The sequence below is a fragment of the Lacerta agilis genome, chromosome 5 (genome assembly GCF_009819535.1).
Source record: "Lacerta agilis isolate rLacAgi1 chromosome 5, rLacAgi1.pri, whole genome shotgun sequence".
In the NCBI taxonomy this organism is placed as follows: Eukaryota; Metazoa; Chordata; class Lepidosauria; order Squamata; family Lacertidae; genus Lacerta; species Lacerta agilis.
The window spans coordinates 41,069,763-41,090,783 of NC_046316.1; the positions used below are offsets into that span (position 1 = coordinate 41,069,763).

Here is a 21,021-nt window from a genome sequence, read left to right on the forward strand (position 1 = left end):
ATTCAATGTAATATTTCAACATCATGATTTTCCCATGGAGAAATTAAATATGCCAATATTTATAGAAGTAATTTGTGTGTATAGAAACATATTCAACATTATCCAGACTCAGCTGAGTCACCCATGCAAATGGAGTTGCTACCTCCAAAAGTTGTTGTGATGTACTATGCAAACTAAGGGGATATTTATTAAATTGCTGCTGCCAGTCTTCTGTTGCAAGGATTATAGATATTTGCCATGGAAGAGCAAATGTGAATGGACACTGGAAAAAGTGATTACTACTGTATACAAACCATAATCTCATGGGTGCTCCTCTTTACACTCAGCCAACAGGAGAATCAATATACAGTTTTGTCAATCATTTGTTTCATTGAGGGGTGGATCTTAACACTGCTTTCACTTGCAGATGCATGATCTCACTGCAATGAAACACTGTTGACAGATATTAAAAGATAAAGGATTAAATAAGATTTTATTGTCACATTTAACTGCTTTGTCAGAGATGTACATTAAAGGTTTGAGTGAGATAAAAATAAAATTTCTTGAATGAACTGATGAGATGGCAACAGCACTTATTTAACAAACCAGCACAACAGATGCTTGTAGATACCCAAAGTTAATAAAACCCAAACACACTTTTTGTTAATTAGAAGAGACGGCAGCAATGTAAAACAAAACATATCATGTTAAGGCCAAATAGTATGTTAAGTACTGAAAACAGAAATGTTTATAAAGTCCCAAATGTCCAAGGAGATAGAAGTATTTTTATCATATTTCAAAGCCACTTGGTTTTACTTGGTACAGACAACAGAAAGGCGAACAGACAGATGTGGGATTGTTTAGCTACTGAGATTTTAGCTGTAGGCAATCATATATCTAAAAGAAGTCTTCATGTGGGTTTTTAATCAAGAGTTGGATTAAATAAAACAAAGACGAATTGTTACAGAATCAAAGGTTTGCCATTTGCTAATTGAAGAAAATGCCTAGTTCGATACTTAGTGGCACTATTTTGTATCTTTTGAGCAATTTTTTCCTGCAAGCATAAAATAAAAAATATAGTAAGTGCATTCAAAAATTATTTAAACGGACTCCACTTCATGCCTCGCAAGTTCTTACTCCAACATGAGAAGAGCTGTAGTTTTAATTTAAGAGGAAAACTCTAGGGGATTTCACTAGACAGGCTCTTCCATTCTCCAGGACTTTATTTTACTTTTTATTTTACTTTTTATTATTATTTGTATCCCACCTTTTTCCCTAACAGAGACTCAAAGTGGTTTACACAGTAAATCTGGATTATTTTGAAAGTTGCATGAAGTTTTGCATTAAATGTTCAGTGCCTGACAGAACTGACCACATTATTTCACTACTTTCTGCTATGTGCTCTTCATATTTTTAGAACAAAAATGCAACCGATGATAGTGTGGGAAAGTCACTTTAAATCCACCAAGGTCAGAGTAGTTATGCTCAAGACATTCACTGATGATTTACTGGTAATCACTTTTCTACATAAAAAGGCAACCATAATTTTAAGTGATAGACATTAGGCTAGTAGAAAAAGATTGAAACAAACTTCATCTCTATTAAAAGAGCATGCAGAGAATATAGCTCACATTTGTTCCAATCAGGCTGCTTGGAATTATCAAAGGTTTTTGTTTCTGGCAATGATCTATTTGGCTTCACCATTAAAAAGCCTGCTGATCAAAGTTCTTAGAAATGCCCCCCTCCCCCAAAATTCAAGGCATGATAGTGCACGAGGTAAGCTTTGATTTGAGATCATTAAGAGTGTGCTTAGTTGCTAAATTCCATTTTTTAATGGAGAATATGGCAACAAAAGCCACAGGATTCCCTACCCCCCAATTTCACTTTGCTTATTTACCAGTACATCCATGAATTTAATCAATGTTAGTAGTTTGATTATCCTAATGATTCAATTACAAAACTTGCAAAAATGTATCACAAAAGTGAATAAGCCATCTAAGTTCAAGTCTTCTACATCTGCTGTGCACAATAATCCACTTTTGTAGCCCATTTCCTCCAAGTTAAATCCCAAAATATTTCTGTAACATTTAGGAAAGATAGTGCTATATTAAGCTCATGTTCCATTAGATCTGGGAGATTTGAGTGTTCCTGGAATCTCCATCCGCATGTGTCAGGGGACGAGAATTTCTTGTCTGTGCGTATTCATTGTCAGATGACTCTGTAGGTTCAAGAAAATTCTCACAGTCACTGTCTTCTGATTCATTAACATTGTCACTGACAGTTGCCTGGGAAGAGGATGGCATGGATGTTCCACTGCCTGAAAGCTTCAATCCTGTATTTGTGGAAACATAACTGGAAGAGCCTACTGCTTGAGGTCGAGGCATGAAAACATTGCTTTCTAGAACACCAGGGCGTATGGCACTGTCGTGATTGATTACACTCAAGTCAGCATAAGGAGGAGGAGGATCAGAGGCATCAGGTTCTTCAAGATTACTACCTTCTGCAACAAATCCAGCATGGGACATTCGGGGGATAAATATAGGCTCACAGGTATCATTTGACATTTGTCTGCTTAAGATGGCCTGCTGCAGTCCTACAAAAAAGGTGGAAAAATAAATGTAATTAGCTGTCAAAAAAGGTATCTTAATGTGGCAAACTGTATAAAATTTTGATATCACGGGCATTGAAAAGAAACTCACAATACACATATGTACTCAACTGTGTTTAAAGTAAGTCCATTTGAGTGAAAAACTGCCAATGTTAAACTGACTGAACTAGTTTTCCTAGAATTCACTTTGCTAGTACTAGCATGCTTCATTAGTGCAATGTATTGCAAGAAGTTAAACCCTGTGCCAAAGTGAAGTGGAGCAATTTGGTTTAGTTAACTCACACTGACAGGATTTCTCAAAGGCAGGCACTAACACAAACTTGATAATGGGCTGCTGTAGGTGCATTTATTGCCTCTCAAAAGAGAATTCCTTATGGGCAAAAAAGAATGGTACAGTTACAGCAGAGTATATATAGCATACATGTATTATGCCTCACAGCAGAGGATTGTACTTATGCAGGAAAAGACTGAAGTAAAACCATTTAAAGCAATTTCAATTGGCTATTATTTTGAAAAGCCAAAACCACAGCCTAGTATTCATTGAGAAGTATGCTGATTTTTAGGCAAGAGAATTCCTAACAGCATCTGAACCACAAAACCATCAGATACGGATTTCTCATTTCTGACCTCTTTCCTCAAATGCTACTGAGACCAAATGGGATGAGATCTATGTATCTCTGAACTATACAATAGTAACTTTGATTTTGTTTCTTAGCTAATGAGGCACTGAGGTTTTGAACACTAATTTAGAACTATCACATATCATCTCTCATGGACAAATAAAACTAAACATGCATATAATCTTTTCAAAAGTCAATCTTCTGATGTCAGAAGCAGTATGTTAAGATTTTGTGTCTCTAAAATTGAAGGATATTTTTTCCAAACTCTTTTCAATACTCCTTCAGTTCTTCTGCACAGTGTGGAGAGAATGCAGTGGGCAGAAACCATGCAAAATGAGTTCTGCCACACTATCAGGCCTATTCAGCTCTCACTTTGGTTACTTGCTACCTTACCCTAAAAGCTTCTGCTTCTTGCCTTAATGTCTTTCACAGCATATCTGAGCAATGCGGTTTCATCAAAATACAGTGGTACCTCGGGTTACATATGCTTCAGGTTACATACTCCACTAATCCAGAAATAATGCTTCAGGTTAAGAACTTTGCTTCAGGATAAGAACAGAAATTGTGCTCAGAAATTGTGCTCTGGTGGCGCAGCGGCAGGTCCCATTAGCTAAAGTGGTGCCTCAGGTTAAGAACAGTTTCAGGTTAAGAACAGACCTCCGGAACGAATTAAGTACGTAACCAGAGGTACCACTGTAAATCCCCACCACAAGGCAATTAGACAAGGGAGTGGATAGCACAGCATAATATTAAAATATGCCCATATAATAGGGTTTGAATGAGCCAAAAAACTGTAGAGAAACAGAAATAACTGCTGTGTAAGTAACTGTATTGGTCCCGATTTTAATTTAGGGTTCTAAATGAATGGCATAGGGTTTTACCCATGTCAAAATATACAGTCAAACCTCAGATTCCGAGCACCTCCGTTTTGAAACGTTTCAGCTCCCAAATGATGAAAACCTGGAAGTAAACGCTGTGGTTTTTGAACATTTTTCGGAAGCCAAAAGTCTGATGCAGCTTCCACCTGAGTGCAGGAAGCTCCTGTAGCCAATTGGAAGCCATGCCTCAGTTGTCCAACATTTTGGAAGCCAAACGGGCTTCCGGAATGGATTATGTTCCACAACCGAGGTTTGACTGTTACGCCTGATTTTAACATGGATAGTACTGTATACTGATAAGCAAGTAAAATCAAACCTCAGGAAAAAGTAAGTATGAAAGTGGAAGGCATTCAAGAGCTAAGAGAAAAATAATCTGTTGTACTTAGTCATAACTGAAGCACTTGTTCTATACCTGCCATTACCCTAAAGCTTATGTACTTATGGAAAATCTAGTGACTGTTAAACCACTCAGAACTGATACGCCCCAAAATCAACACACCGCAGAAAGAAATATATTATCCTTCCAATACTCAAACTTGGTATTTAATGGGTTATCCATCCAATCATGTATTGAACCGTTAGTAATGTATATTGGAGAACTACTTGATAGAAGATCAGAGTAGCACTTAAAGGCCAGGATCACATTCAATACGTCAGAAGCTACATTTGAAGTGGCAACAATAAATAAAAAACAAACATTGCTCCCTAGTGCTGAAATTTCCATACCATGTTTATCTGCCCTCTGCATTTACTGTTTTCTACTTTTAGCATCCCCATATATGGCCCTCCCTATTTCTCAATCCACATTTCCTATAATCCTATTTTTCTTTAATCTAATTCCTGATTTCTCTGCTAAGCACTTGCTTGGACTTTCACCACATTCCATCTAGTCATTTAAGTGCCAGCTAATATAGGGGATATTTGTGTTCATGAGTAACACAAAGGGGATATGGTCCAAGCCAAACTGAGCTGACCCCCTATTAAAATTTTGTTTAGGAAGTTACATTATTATGAGTTGACGGAAATGGACTTAGAAATAGAAAACACATGGCTTCCCACTCAGCTATTTATAATTAGGTAAAGGTACCCCTGACCATTAGGTCCAGTTGCGCACGACTCTGGGGTTGCGGTGCTCATCTTGCTCTACAGGCCGAGGGAGCCGGCGTTTGTCCGCAGACAGCTTCTGGGTCATGTGGCCAGCATGACTAAGCCGCTTCTGGTGAACCAGAGCAGCGCACGGAAACACCGTTTACCTTCCCGCCAGAGCAGTACCTGTTTATCTACTTGTACTTGACGTGCTTTCGAACGGCTAGGTGGGCAGGAGCTGGGACCGAACAACGGGAGCTCACCCCATCGCGGGGATTCGAACTGCCAACATTCTGATCAGCAAGCCCTAGGCTCTGTGGTTTAGACCACAGCACCACACGTGGCCCTATGATTTATAATTAGCAATAAGTATAATCTAAGTAAGGATGAGATGGTTGGACAGTATTCTCGAAGCTACTAACATGAGTTTGGCCAAACTGCGGGAGGCAGTGAAGGATAGGCGTGCCTGGCGTGCTCTGGTCCATGGGGTCACGAAGAGTCGGACACGACTGAACGACTGAACAACAACAATAATCTAAGTGGTTCCTAATTGGAATGGAAGAACTGCCAGCCATGTCCATAGTTTAATAACTATGAAAGCTATGCTTCAGATATAAGAAGATATATGTTTTAAGGACACACTTCATTCTAGAGCCCCAGAGAACATATAGCGTCTTTCATATCCACAGATCATAACTGATGCCCATCATTCTGAATACTACAATTAAGTGTCATATTTTGATATTTTCAGTGAACATCCCATTCCACATGTCTACCTTATCAGCAAACTCCCCATCACTACTAGTATAATCGTCTCCTAGTTCAACCCTTCCCCTGCTTCTTCTAACACTATTTTTTTTCTGTTTGTGCTGTAGTTACTCCAGCAAAGATTCTTGTGTTAGGCAGGAACTGCATCAGGGATTATCTACCAATTTACAAAGAGAACTGGAACAGTGTTTGGTTGAAGCATCTGAACAATGTTTTTTTAGTGCAAGTATGAAAGTGGCTATGGAAAAGAAAAAACTGGGGGTGGGGAGAGGGAAGGAGAAACTGTGTGAACATTTCACTTTAAGAGAAGAACGGTCAAGGGGGGGTGTATCCCCAATTCTACAATTGTCCCTGTTCATCAGCTTTTCTTACCTCACATAATTAAAGTGTGCATGATATGCCTGATATTTGGTCTAAGGAGGTGGCCACTCACACAAAACTAGATTACTGAGGTGGTATATGGTATCATCTCTAAATACCCAATGTGATATATGTAGGGCTCTCCAACCCTACAAAGCAAATTGGGTGGCATGGGTGGAATACACCTTTGTTCACACAAAGATGGACACAAATGGATATCACCCTTAGAAAAGGGTCTGGAACAAAATGCTATTGTGCGATATATTAAACTCTAAATATTGGATTTGTTTCAGACTGGACTGTGTAACGGAGCACTGCAGAGCTGAGTGTTCGGTCAATTTTCCCAGCCAGGTAGAGAACATTTACAGAAAAGGCTTACTTATTTCCTGCTCCTTTTCTTGTTTCTTTTGCAAGATTTGTGTTTTTAGCTTATTGACCTCTGCCTGGAAAGTTTCAGCAGCTTGTTCACTCTTCTCTACTTCTATACATACTGCCTAGGAGAAACACACAACGTTAGTGAAAATTCATGTTCAAAAGCCTTAGTAGAAATGCAATGTAGAAGAATCAAGTTCCAAGACACAGCCACTTTGAAATTTTCATAATTCATATACTATGCACCACTTGTGACCAAACCTCAATTACTGTGGTAGAAAGAGAAGTTGCCAAATTTCAACTCTGGGCATCATTGTAAAGTACTGAAGGAATGAAATACAATTTGCACTAAGTTTTAAAAACTTATTTCTGAGTAGACATGGTTAGGACTGTGCTGTATGTTCTTTGGTGTTTACTCCCAAGAAGATGGAAGTAATTGCACTCTTAGCAGCCAGATTTTGGCTTCATACACGGCCAATGCTAAGTGTGCTGATGGCCAAGCAACAGCACATAAACCCTTGCTGAAAACAGATAATGCTGTATGTTACCACCTCTCCACCATTACTTACTGGTATCTGAGAACAGTAATGCAAACCAATTTTATGCACTGCAGCAAAACTGCATGAGGGTCATGTAATAATAAGGGCAGGTCCACTCACAGCCTGGGATGTAGCACTACAAAAACTGTAAGAGTAGTCCCAAGCCACTAATGCTGACACCAGCTTTGGCAAACCAGAAAATTCAAGTAGTTATTTGAAGGAATGCAAGAGAATGGCCACTCTACCTGGTGCCATGCAAAGTTTATTTGCACTGCAGCTAATAAGTTGAGATGAGCAGCCTGCTGAAGAAATAGTTTAATAAAAATCCATTTATACCATAATTACAATGTATCTAGTGAATACTTGCCAGGTGGGGAATATATTGGGAAGAGGCTTTTTATACGCCTGACTGTTCTTTAGAACTTAGAAATGTAAAAGTTAGGTGAGATATTATTTATTAAATTTGTATACCACCCTTCATCTGAAGATGTCATGGCATTTCACATGGATCTGTTTTTTCTCTTTCAAAGAGCTACGAGTGAGAAAGAATGTGTGAGGACTTAATATTGGGGGAAAGCCTAAGTCAAAGTTCACAGACTAGCAGCTTTAAACGTAACAGAAAATAGTGTAAGCCCACAAAGCATGCATAGGCAGGCTTCTTTAAGTCACTTGGGCACCATCATAAAGCAAGGAAAGTCACATCCCTACAAATATAGTATTGAAAAGGTTGATTTCTGTAAAGCAAGCATTTACTTCATTTTTGCTTCAGACAGAGGTTCAACACACTTGCATGATAACTGCAATTACTTAACGTCAAATGCCTTTAAAAAAAAAAAAAGAATAAAACATAGAGATGCACTATTTAAGAGAACCACTAAGGGTATTAATGTTTGTACGGATGTTAATGATCACAGCATGGATAATATATATAGAAAATAGAAGTGTGCCTCTGAGCATGTGAAAACAGCCCTTCCATCACTGCTGAGAAACCTAACAAGCCTCTATACAACTGAGATAAGGTAGGCAGAATTTAAGCTTGGGCAGCTTTCTTCTTAGGAATTAACTAGTGGGTGCCTTCATGTAGTTCCACCTCAATCTATAAAACCTATCTACCAGTTGAACACTTTTAGTTTTATATATCTATTTTGTTTTATTGAACATCTTGTGTATTTCATATTATATATTCTATTACTGTAAATCGTTCTGGGACTCCTCAAAACAATATATAAATATATTAAACTAAACTAACAGACATGTATGTTATGAATCTGAACAATAAAGAAGTGGCAGTAATGATGCAGTTTCAAATCAACCCACAGGATTCAAGAATAAAAGGGAGATGGCAACTTCACGCATAGCAGGAGTAATTACGGATGCTTACTTTACCACCGGTAATGCCATAAACTAGGTTTCAGGCACATAATTGGAGCAGCTACTTAAGTGTAAACATGCAGTTATGGCCTTAATTAAACTTTTGGCACAATGGCATCCAGACCTTGAAAAGACCAGATAATAGGCAGTAGGGTCTGAATCACAGAAAAGGAAGGACTGGAGCAAAGAGGGATTTCCATTTTCTTCTAATTTTAAATGCTACAGTATTCTTTAAAGATCCCTTATCAAATATTTAACACACACACACACACACAGCCTTAATGCATTATACAGTAGGGCCTCAATTTTGCAATCAAGTCCAGCCGCAAAGATTCAGCATTTTGTCCATGCATATCCTAAAGTGAGATCTGGACATAGGACAATTTGGCCTATCTTCTTGACAGCTACTTTCAGTCTTAAAGCAGGGAAAACTTGTAATAGACAATTATTACCTACAATTCTTACGCTAGAAATTTCTGTTCTATTAAGCATTATTAACTAAATATTTTAATTAGCTGATTTGACTTAATATAGCTTAACTATTCACAAGGTAAGTTGTTTGTGAAACATTTAAATTCAAAATGAAAGTTTTACTGTAGCTCTGCATTAGTAAACAGAAAGTTGTCACAATAAATACAGAACATTAAAGAAGAGTTACCTGTGCTTTTTCTTGAAGTGCATTATAAACCTGATATATAGCCCTGATGTCCTTCATCACACCGTCTTTATCAAAAAAAGCAGTACTAAAAATACATCAGAAATAATGAGTTAGAAACGGGCAAATCCTGCTTTTCCAAGATGCCTTTTACCCTTCAAAAGGGTTTACCTTTTGGAGACACACTCCAGGAAGCAAGGCCTGGACTGCTGAAGCTCTCTGAAAACCAAAGGATAGCATCTATGATGCACCCTGGACTGACAAAAAGCTCTTTGAGCAGAGGTTTCGATTTGCAGAAAAATAAGGGAGGCAATTTTTGTCAATTCCATTCCCCCCTGCAGTTCTGTGTGCCACTGCACATGTTGCTCCAAAGGGTCCCCAATCCAAGCAAATTGGCCAGGGGGTGAGGTTTTGCAGGAGTGGGAAATTGGCAAGAATTGCCTCCTTCCCTGTTCCACTGATGGAAACTAGATCAAAGAGCCTTCCACCAAGTAAAAAGGCACCATTGGATACAATCCAAAGTTATTTTTCCACAACCTGATGTTATATTAACACAAGAGAAACATTTATTCCACAAAGTAAATAGATCAAATATTTATTGCACACAAAACAAACAAACACAAAAAACAAACTATAACAAACTAAAAGCCAACAAGGAGCCTCATTTAAGCCAATAAAAGTCCTACACATGGAGATCTTCTACAGTTAACCTTGGTCACATTAACGTTGCTTTTCTTGATAATCTGCTTTATCCCAAATAAAGTTTTTGACTTATTTTTCTGCTTCTCTGTACAGTTTAAAAAACAGCAGTCATTAACCAGAATCAGATAATCAAGAATATTCTAGATCTGCTCCTGGTGATATCTAACAGAGTCATGATAACTGAAATAAATGGATCCACTGCAAGTGTGACTAAGTTAGCGATCACATGCATTTACAGTGGTACCTCGGGTTACATACGCTTCAGGTTACATACTCCACTAACCCAGAAATAACGCTTCAGGTTAAGAACTTTGCTTCAGGATAAGAACAGAAATCGTGCTCTGGCGGTGCAGTGGCAGTGGGAGGTCCCATTAGCTAAAGTGGTGCTTCAGGTTAAGAACAGTTTCAGGTTAAGAACGGACCTCCGGAACGAATGAAGTACGTAACCAGAGGTACCACTGTATTTCTAGGCACACAAAAGGCATTTGTTACATGTTAAAACAATGCTCACCCATGCTCCTTAATAACTTTGGTATAATTTTGGGAAGTATTTGGCACTGAAGAGACCTTGTATTCCTGTTGGCTTGTGTTGCCTAGATTAGGAATAGTAAGTGACACTCTTTGATTATACCTGCAGAAAAAGTTTAGAAATATGAGGTTACGTTCTGTAATGTTATTTCCCTACCAGAGATTCCAGTCATAATAATCACCCAGGAGAGCCTAAAAACCTACAATTAAGAAGGAAATCCAACCTAGCAGTTTGAAAGCACGCCAAAAGTGCAAGTAGATAAATAGGTACCGCTCCAGCAGGAAGGTAAACGGTGTTTCTGTGCGCTGCTCTGGTTTTGGTGTTACATTGCGCCAGAAGCGGCTTAGTCATGCTGGCCACATGACCCAGAAAAACTGTCTGTGGACAAATGCAGGCTCCCTTGGCCTGTAAAGCGAGATGAGCGCCGCAACCCCAGAGTCATCTGTGACTGGACTTAACTGTCAGGGGTCCATTACCTTTACCTTTTTTTTACTTTAACATGCTAGTTATGATCTTAAGTGCTAACACTCGAACAAACCATGAGCAGTAAGTAAAGACCCTAGGCTACAGCTTGCCGCTTGCTCCTAGTAGTATACCAAGACCAGGGGAGAAATGCAGCACTCATGCTTGCTTATACGCAGTAAGCCATAGCTTGCAGTACATGCAAACCAGAACATTAAAGGAATGCAACCTAGCTTTTGTTCACCAAACTTTAAAATATAACTAACTCACTGCTGGAAAATGTTAATGATGGCTATATAAGAAAGAGGTTATTACCCACCACCACTAGAAGCAAATAGGTGAAACACAATATTAAAGCTGTTTCCTACTAATTATCAGCTACAGTTTTAGATGATTGCTCAATTAATTAAAGTTTGCAGTCCTACATGCAAGTACAACCAGATCAGCTATAGAAAGCCAATTTGTGTTTGGGTCATTTTCATGACTCTCAAATATTTTAGTTTCTAGTTTCTCTTGTGGGCCACAACATATTTTTAACAAAGAGACAGCAGAATATTTTACTAGCAGATATATTGAGAATACAGTTTTCAGTAAAATAATAATAATAATAATAATAATAATAATAATAATAATTTATTTGTACCACACCTATCTAACTGGGTTGCCCCAGCATGATTATGATTATAATCACGATTATGATTATGAGACATAGTGGCATTCACTAAACTAACAAGACTCTAAAAATGAATCCTTCTCAAGTTGGTTTTAAATAAACTACTACAATGTGCCACCCGATAATAATTCTTACAAATTTCTACATTATATTTTCCATATACAGGCAATGACCAATTAACCGATGGCACATGCATGCATAGCGCTGAACCCAGAAGTGACCTGAAAACATCACTAAATGAGTCACTAAAAGGGCAAATGCGGGGAGCTTATACATGCTCTGCTGATGCATGCTGGGGCCAGGAACAGAACCCCTGTGCAAAATGGTCATTGACTGTAACTCCCCTTTCTGGATATATTACTCAGCAGTTTTGTATAATTAGGGGGACATCAGGACAGCTTCCACAGAAGAGCATATACTTCTGGATTTTGTCTGTGGATTATGTCATCTGCTACAATACACACCAGCACTTGAAGCAACTGAAACACTCAGAGGAAAAGCAACTTGCACATCATCTGTGACTATGACTTTTTTTAATTAAAAAAATCATTAAAATGGACGAACAGTTTCCCTCCACATCTTATGAACTGTTTACCTTCGGTTTGGTCTAAAGAGAACATATTCTAAAGCATGTGTTGAGTTATTTGCAGTTGAGATGAAACTGAAGAGAAGGAAGACAAGATCAGGCACTCCAAGAATCTGTGTCAGCTGTTTGTGAATGATGTGTTCTCTATATGACATTTGTTGCTGGGTATTTCTCCTAAATCTGTACCATCCAATAACATTCTACAATAAAGATTGAGTTGAGGAAGTATTAACTGAAGGATGAAAATGGCATTTCAAAAGTACATCCAATATAGATTAATTATGAAGTCCCAACATGCCAGAATTCTTAAGCATAATTATTCCAATCAAAGAAATAAAGGGCATTCTACAAGATAGCATTGTTGCAACCTAGAGAAAATCAAATCCCTTCATGTTACCAACAATTCCATGCTTCAGGAAATATTACACTTTGCAGTGACAGGAAAACCTCTCAGAGACAGCAGATATTATTACTGAAATACATTCAATTTAACTTGCATGCTGCTTATCACATGATACCTAAAAGCTTCTTTTCCCTCAAGTCCTTATGTTTTTCTACTGTTTAAGTAAAACCTCTTATTGTAGCAAACCCTTTTATGCCTGAGGGCCACATTCAAAGTTATCCAATGCTCTGAGGACCATATGACACTGTGTGTGTGTCACTCTCTCTCTCTCTCTCTCTCATACCGCAGGGGAGGGAAAAATCTCATCTTTGAGTTGTTCTGGGTAAAGAGAATGAAAGCTCTCAGCTCACACTACTGCAGCAATGGGGCTCAAGAGCGCCCACTCCCCTTGCTCACCAGATCTACATTCTCACCATCAACTGATCTGGACAGAGAGATTGAAACTTCTCTGGTCACACCAGCTTGATGGGGCTCAAATACAATACCTCCCTTTCCCAGTTTAAAAACAGTAATTAAAAACGCACCATCAATGCAGCCAAATTGTTGAGGGGTGTGGGGAGCTGCTAGAAATGGTCTGCAAAGCCAAATATAGTCACTATCAACCTCTGCTGTAGATACTAAGATACTACAAAATTTCCCTTCTTCAAAACTGAAGTAAGAAAAATAAATAGAAAAGTGTTATTGCATATTTAACTGTGCACAATAATTCCTACAATTATTTAGCTCTTACTTGAAAGGAAACTAAAAGAAAGCCCTCTCTATATTTCAAAGAGAACGGAAAATGTTTTTTTCCATGAAAGCCACAGGAAAGATGAAAGTGATGAGGAATTTCCACCCGATTATCAGCTGTAACTGGGAGTAAGCCTGCTGATTGTTATGAACCACTAAGTCCCTTTTAATGTCATTGGCAAATTTCCCCCTTTCATTTTTAAAAGAAATTTAGGAAGATATAGAACAAAACACAAGGTATGGCAGTGCCTCAGTGAACTAGTGAGTGCAATAAAAAAATTGCATGAAGAGAAAAACCAGCTACAATTCTAAAAGAAGTCTTTCCCCACTGTTGAGTGCTGACCACATGAATTAGAAGTAGTGGGCACTGCTCTGCTGTGGGTATACTCCTTTGATGGGAAGTTACTGAAAAGTGGTGCTAGAAAACCTATTTCCTAAAAGAAGTATTGGGAAATTCATTGGAGTTATATCCTACATCTCATCCTATTTAACATTGACATGAAACCGAATTCAGTCAAGCAAAGGGAGAAACAACTACAAAAAAAGTTAACATTTAGGCAATTCTTCTTCACCAGTCCTACAGGATTCAGAGAGATTGAGAGATGGCTCAGAGGAGAGACAGGCGGCAGAGCTCCCCATTATCAGTTGCCTGAGAATGCTCATTGGGATACTTTCCCTTCTTTTATTTTTCACATATCCTTTTCACATACGGTATGTATGTGCATGCAGACTGGCCACAAACACTTGGGACAAAAAAGAGAAAAAATTAATAAAGTGCAGACTTACTTTTCTCTGATCTTTAAGAATCCGATCCAAATTCTCTTCATTGACTTTGCCCGCATAGTCATAAAAGCTTAAGGGGAAAAAAAATCAAGTCAGTGATGTTTAGTGGAATAAAATGTAATATACTGTAAAGGTGTATCTGAGGCTGCTTATCCACTACATCCATAAACGATTAAACCTTATACAAAAATATTATGGGGTAGTTAAACGGCACAGTTATGAAAAATAACACATGTACCCCTGAAAAAGTCTGCTATTAAATGTCGGGTTTCACAGGTAACAAACCTACAGCTAATGTTTGTAAAAATTATCTCAACTAGTTCTTGCTCACATGCTTGTTACTTTTAACTAAAGGACAGGAGTTCACCTGCAGAAGCACCATTCATGACCAAAGCATCCTTTTTTGGGTTGGGTTAGAATATTGTTTAGGGTTTTTTTCTGTTGGGGGTGGGATTGTTGCTGTTTCTGATATGATTTTTTGTATCTTTATTTTAGATCTTAATATGATTTATGTGGAAATTGCTTAATTTGGTTGTATTTTTATTGTTTATGACTACTTTTGTTATGTTTGTAATTATGTTTTTTTCATGTTGTAAGCCGCCTTGACCATAGTTTGAATTATGGAAAGGCGGCATACAAATAAAATTATGTACGTATGTATGTTTCCTTTTGTTAGAAACAGATGCTTACACTGTAGATCACTGTCAGTCTGTACATGCTATGTATCCATTCAACACATGATGGGCACAGGAGTTGTGTGTAGACAGCGGTATAGTGTGGACCAGGCATATACATTTATGTGCAAGTAAGCCTTATCCACTTTTATCTGTGTGGGTATTAGATGTACTGTGTAAGCAGAGCATAATCTCTATTCAAACTAAACACTGTAAGGCAGGAGGAACAATTAAGTAAGGCAAACACACCCAGTATGCGCAAGTATCCACATTCAAAACACCCACTGTGTGTAGAATAAACACATATAAAATCTGCATTTTAAGAGATTTTATAATGAGATTTATAAGGCATGTATTTGAAATGAAGATGCATCCTTCAGTTATTATCAGATAGCATTTTTATCTCCCTAAAAGCAGTTCCAAACAATTAACTTTCTTAGCCTCCATCTCAAAGAGGTTAACATGAGCATCACATATTTATATCAGTATCAAGCTGGAGCCTTCATTTAACTGAGCGTACATAGTAACTAAAAACCACAAATTTCTACATCTGAAGAGAAACTTAAGTATATCCTGTATTAGAAAATGACATTCCTCCTAGACTTATCTGCCAAATTCTTAGCCTCTTTGTAGAGGAAGTTTACAGTTCATTACACTCATTGACAGCAGTCAGTCTAATAAAGAAATTTTCTTTTTAAAGTATTGGGACACTAAAGACACAGTAAAATAGGGATCTATTCCAACCATGTTAGTTTCTTATTTCACACAAGTGCTACTATTTAGCAAAACGAAGCCTATTCTTATACAGAACTAACAATGTCAAAGGTTGCATTTGTCTTAAAATAAATCACTATCAGATGCTGTGCATTGTGTACAAATTCTTATTCCTGTACATGTTTAAGTAAAAGAAGAAGTCTAAACTCCATTGACAACATTATATAATCTGAACTGAATTTATAACAAATGTTTTTGTATACAGTATTGCCTATTGCTTTCAGCTTTCAACTTTCCTATGTGGAAGTGCTGGTATTTCTAAGATTGTGTTTGAGAAAAATTATTTTCGTTTTTTGGATGTATTTTATTTTCAGACTCAAGGGGTGGCGATGGGCTCACCTATAGCCCCATCAGTAGCTAACATTTTTATGGGTACTTTCAAGAAAGCACACATATTGAGTAATAATCCCTTTGCAGCTGCTTTATTATTTTATTGTAGATTTATTTTTTCTATTTGACAATGAACATGAATTCTTATGTTTTCTGAGTGGCTGAATTCTGTGCACCCATCTTTATCCTTCTCAGGTCACCATAGCACTGTGTCACGTGTCTTCCTAGATGTGGAGGTCTTTAAATTTAATGGACAATTGGCAGTCCGGCCCCAACCGGAAGCAAACGGATTGTAATTCACTCCTTCATCCAAAAAGGCAAGAGAAATAATTTGCCTTATGGCCTTTTTTATGACTTAAGAGAAATTCATCATGTCATGAGGATTTTTGTATTAATGCTAATCAACTGGCTGACTCATTACGTGTCAGGGGTTATCCACAGAAGGTGATTAATATGGCTAAGACTAAATCGTTGGGTAGAGAACGCTCTACTCTACTTACCTGGGCTAGTGTAACAAATACATCGAACCGTATCACAGGTTCTTTGGAATATTCCCCATATGCAGATAAGGTCATTAAATTGATAAGGAGACATTGGCATATCCTGTGGAATATTCCTGGTTATTCGGAATTAGTCTTAGACGCACTAACAGTTTTAAGGATCTATTAGCGCACACTGACATTCACAATACTAAGACTGGTACATACACTGGACCTAGGGGACATTTCAAATGTGGTAGATGCTCCTCCTGCCCATTAGGATTGCAAACTAAAATGATTTACAATGACCAAACGAACTTTAGATTTACGATTAATCACTTTAGCACGTGTCAAACAAAAGAGGTAGTGTATTTGATCAGATGTCCTTGTAATCTGTTATACATTGGATCGACTACACGGGCAGTAGGTACATGTATCAGTGAACACCGCTCCTGTATTCGGAATGCGATGGTTGAAGCTCCTCTTGTCGAACACTTTCTATCACAAAACCATACTGACACGGATTTACTCTTCACAGTTTTATGGATCAACAGGAGATCCACTAATAATAGATGTGATTTTGTGAAAAGATTAAGACAAAAAGAATCTCAATTCATTTTCATGTTTAGGATGCTTCATCCGGAAGGTTTGAATTCGGACCTGGATCTTGGTTGCTTCATTTAGCTTTGGTTAAGTAGCCATGTTGCTTTAACTGTGCTCGTACATGATTGTAATGGAATGCACCTGGTGATAAGAGTAGGTTTATTAGCTCCTGAAATCCTGAGAACTACCAGCAGTGGTTACATATTCTTATGAACACTGCTCCGTAGAAAATTGCTTCCAATACAGTGGTACCTCGACTTATGAGCATGACTAAGCCGCTTCTGGTGAACCAGAGCGGCGCACGGAAACACTGTTTACCTTCCTGCCGGAGCGGTACCTATTTATCTACTTGCACTTTGACGTGCTTTCGAACTGCTAGGTTGGCAGGAGCAGGGACTGAACAACGGGAGCTCACCCTATTGCAGGGATTTGAACCACCGACCTTCTGATCAGCAAGCCCTAGGCTCTGTGGTTTAACCCACAGCGCCACCCTAATCCCGTAAACCACTTACAGGATTTTTTTAATTTTTACAATTATGTGGTATATAAATTTTGTTAAATGTCTTCATTAGAACATCATGTCAATAAGTGTTATAAATAAACTGGCTGGAAATCTTGTAGAGGATAAATACATGCCAAGCAATAATTTTATGGGACTGCCTCAATTAGCAATAGCTATACATTTAACACATACACCATCAATTGTCTACATACAGATCATGGACTCTGTAAAATGCAATATGGCAGAAAGTACCCATATTTTTCGCTCCATTTTAGGAGGAAAACAAGAAAAAAAATATTTTTCTGGTTTTCCTCCTCTAAAAGGCTGGGAGGGGGGTGCCGGAGGGGGAGTGGAGGAGGCAGTGATGACGGAGGCACCAGTCTGGCAAAGGGGGCGGCGAAGGCAAGGGGAGCCCGGTAGTGATGCTGTAGCGATGCTACCGGGCTCCCCCTGCCTCTCCCGCACCCTTCAGACACTGGCGAAGGTGGCAGGGGGAGCCTGGTAGCACCGCTACAGCATCACTACCGGGCTGATCTTCCTCCCCCACCACCGCATTCCACACCAACCCCGTTTGCGAAAGCAGGCTTGTTTTTGAGAACAGGGTTGGCAGGGAAGAACCATTAGCATCCCTCCGCCGTCCCCCGCTTCTCGCTGAATGCAGTGGAGGCAGGGGGAAGCAGAGGAGAAGCAAGCCACGGTGGGGAGCAGCAGAGATGCTTCACGGAGCAGGGAAGGGGTGGAGGGCAGCTGCCGCGCGCCCCTCCTTCCCTGCTCCATGCAACATTTCCCTTTTGCAAGTCTCCTGCGAAACCTTTCCCTTTTGCAAGTCTCCCGTGCAACATCTCCCTTTGGCAAGTCGTGGTGGCAGAGATGCTTCACAGAGCAGGGAAGGGGTGGTGGACAGCTGGCTTGACAGGGAGCCTTTGCACCATAAGATGCACGGAGATTTTCCCTTACTTTTTAGTGCGTCTTATGGTGCGAAAAATATGGTATTCTGTGAATGTGGAGAGCCACAAAATGAAGAAACTGAACCACCTAAAAACTTACTTCCTATTACAGTGATACCTCTGGTTATGTACCTAATTCGTTCCGGAGGTCTGTTCTTAACCTGAAACTGTTCTTAACCTGAAGCACCACTTTAGCTAATAGGACCTCCCGCTGCTGCTGCACCGCCAGAGCACGATTTCTGTTCTTATCCTGAAGCAAAGTTCTTAACCTGAAGCATTATTTCTGGGTTAGTGGAGTATGTAACCTGAAGCGTATGTAACCCGAGGTACCACTGTAAATCACTTGGTACAAACAGGGCAACTCGGCATCTGCATTCTTTTAGGTATAACAATAAATCCACATATCCCTAGAAAGCTAGTCATATTTCTAAGTCTCTGAAAGGATGAGCTGAATTTTTTTAAAAAAATTATTTTTAAAAGGAGACTTTATAAGAAGAAAGGACTCATTTAGGTATTACTTTTAATGTGATGCATTGCAAATATGTAAAATAATATATACGACATATGGGAGCTCCCAAGTGCATTCAGGATTTATTTTTCTTCTTTATAAAGTTGAAGGATGTTCATTCATAACACCTGTGGTATTGATTTAAAAAATAATAATTAGACTGGATGCTCATTCATATTAATGCTGGATTCAGCCCACCTACAATTGCCACAGAGGAAAAAGAAAAAGATGACAAAGTAACTTACCTAAAGAGTTTGGAACAAGGCTCATGATTATGGATATCTGTAACAAGAAATTGACAGGGGAAGTTTCAGTTATACTTTGCATCAAGTGAAAAGCTACCAAGATGTACCCCACATGTTTTTTTCCAAGCATCAACCCAAGAGCAAATAACCAATTCCATTTACCTGAACATACATAGAACATTTCTAATATCAATGAAATTAACCTATACAAGTGTTTTGCTCATTAGTCATATTATTTGTACCATAATCAACTAAAGGGCACTATTCTATGGATATTGGAACAAACATATAGCCAAGCTTCTAATCCAGTGGCTTCCTTCCCACTTAGGAACTGAACTGTATTTCAAGCACAAGAAAAAATATGTAACTCAGCTGTGTATCTGCTGAACTAGAAAAACATGTGCTCAGGTGCAAATGGCCTCATGAAGTAGCTGCTCTTTTCTTAACCACCTGTCCCCGAAGCCCTGAAGTGTACACCTGGGGCGTTTTATCATATGCCACAGAAAGTAGAAAATCAAGTAGCAGTAGTGAAAAGAATTCCACATATTCCTGGCCATTTTTTGATAATTCAAAGCATTAAACATGGGAGTGAAATAAATAAATAAATAAATAAATAAATATGTGGTTCAATTGCAGTGCAAGTTATTAAACTGTAGCTACTTACCAATAACTTGCAGAAATTCAATGTTGCTGATTTGAGAGTCACTAATACTAAACGTCTCCTCTTGCCTTATCTCTCCCAAAAGAAATCCTTCCTATAAAATTGAACAAAATGATTATGATTAATGACAAAACCTACAATTGCACTACATCATGTTTTATCTTCATGCAGTTTTCATAACTATATGTAACTGAAATTATTAAGGGCATAATCCAAGGTTGCACAAATAGATTTCTACTCATAGAATAATATAATTGTACAGTTAGGAGGTACCTCAAAGGTCATCTAGTTCAACCCCTGTAATGCCGAAATCTCAGCTAAAGCATGACTAATGGCCATCCAACCTCTGCTTAAAAACCTCCAAGGAAGGAGAGTCTGTTCCACTGCCGAACAGCTTGTACTGTCAGAAAGTTCTCCCTGATGTTTCGTCAGAATCTCATTCTTATAATTTGAAGCCAATGGTTCAAGTCCTTCCTTCCAGAACAGGAGAAAACCAGCTTGTTTCCTCTTCCAGGTAACAGCCCTTGAGATATCTGAAGATGGCTATCATATCTCCTCTCAGTCCCCTCTATTCCAGGCTAAACACACCCAACTTCTTCAACTGTTCCAGACCCTTGATCATCTTGATTGCCCTCCTCTGCACATGTTCCAACATTATTCTTAAATTGTGGTGCCCAGAATTGCACACAGTATTCCAAGTGTGGTCTGACCAGGGCAGAATAGAGTGGTACGTCTGGATACCATACTTCTGTGGATGCAGCCAGGAATAGAATTAGCCTTTTTGCTGCTGCACCACACTGTTGACTCATGTTAAGAGTACTAAGACCCCTGGATCCTATGGGGTTAATAAGCTCTCTTTCTGAATCAAAGTGGGCACGTTTTCTAGCTGGGATCATTCCAGGGTTGTGCATGTGTGAGCAGACTAGACTTCCATTCATGCAGTGGGATAAATTCACTCATCAAAGAGAAAGATTGCTAAATCAAAATGCCAGGATGGCTCAATAGTAGCCTCATGCAATAAACTATGTTATATCAAAGACTGTTAAATGTTTTCCCTTTATTTCCTGCGTATTTAAATTACATCGAGATTTTGTATATTCATTATGCATAGTGGAATGCCAAAAAATTCTTCAATGGAATATCACTGAAGTGAAATGCAGAGATGGAGAGATTGTTGAAATCAATCAAAGAAAAG

At 38.6% G+C, this 21,021-nt stretch overlaps 1 protein-coding gene across 1 annotated transcript in view; it reads right to left on the bottom strand.

Moving 5' to 3' along the window:
* Nucleotides 1-1,301: 1,301 nt before the first annotated feature.
* Nucleotides 1,302-21,021, bottom strand: part of ABRAXAS2 (abraxas 2, BRISC complex subunit) — a 32,032-nt gene continuing 12,312 nt past the window's right edge. The window contains exons 2-9 of the mRNA XM_033149447.1: nt 19,830-19,920; nt 19,166-19,202; nt 14,107-14,173; nt 12,198-12,388; nt 10,450-10,569; nt 9,240-9,324; nt 6,679-6,793; nt 1,302-2,572 (exon numbers count right to left, since the gene is read on the bottom strand). Of these exons, the coding sequence (XP_033005338.1) occupies nt 2,103-2,572; nt 6,679-6,793; nt 9,240-9,324; nt 10,450-10,569; nt 12,198-12,388; nt 14,107-14,173; nt 19,166-19,202; nt 19,830-19,920 (1,176 nt within the window). The 3' untranslated portion in view covers nt 1,302-2,102. The remainder of the gene's footprint in view (nt 2,573-6,678; nt 6,794-9,239; nt 9,325-10,449; nt 10,570-12,197; nt 12,389-14,106; nt 14,174-19,165; nt 19,203-19,829; nt 19,921-21,021) is intronic.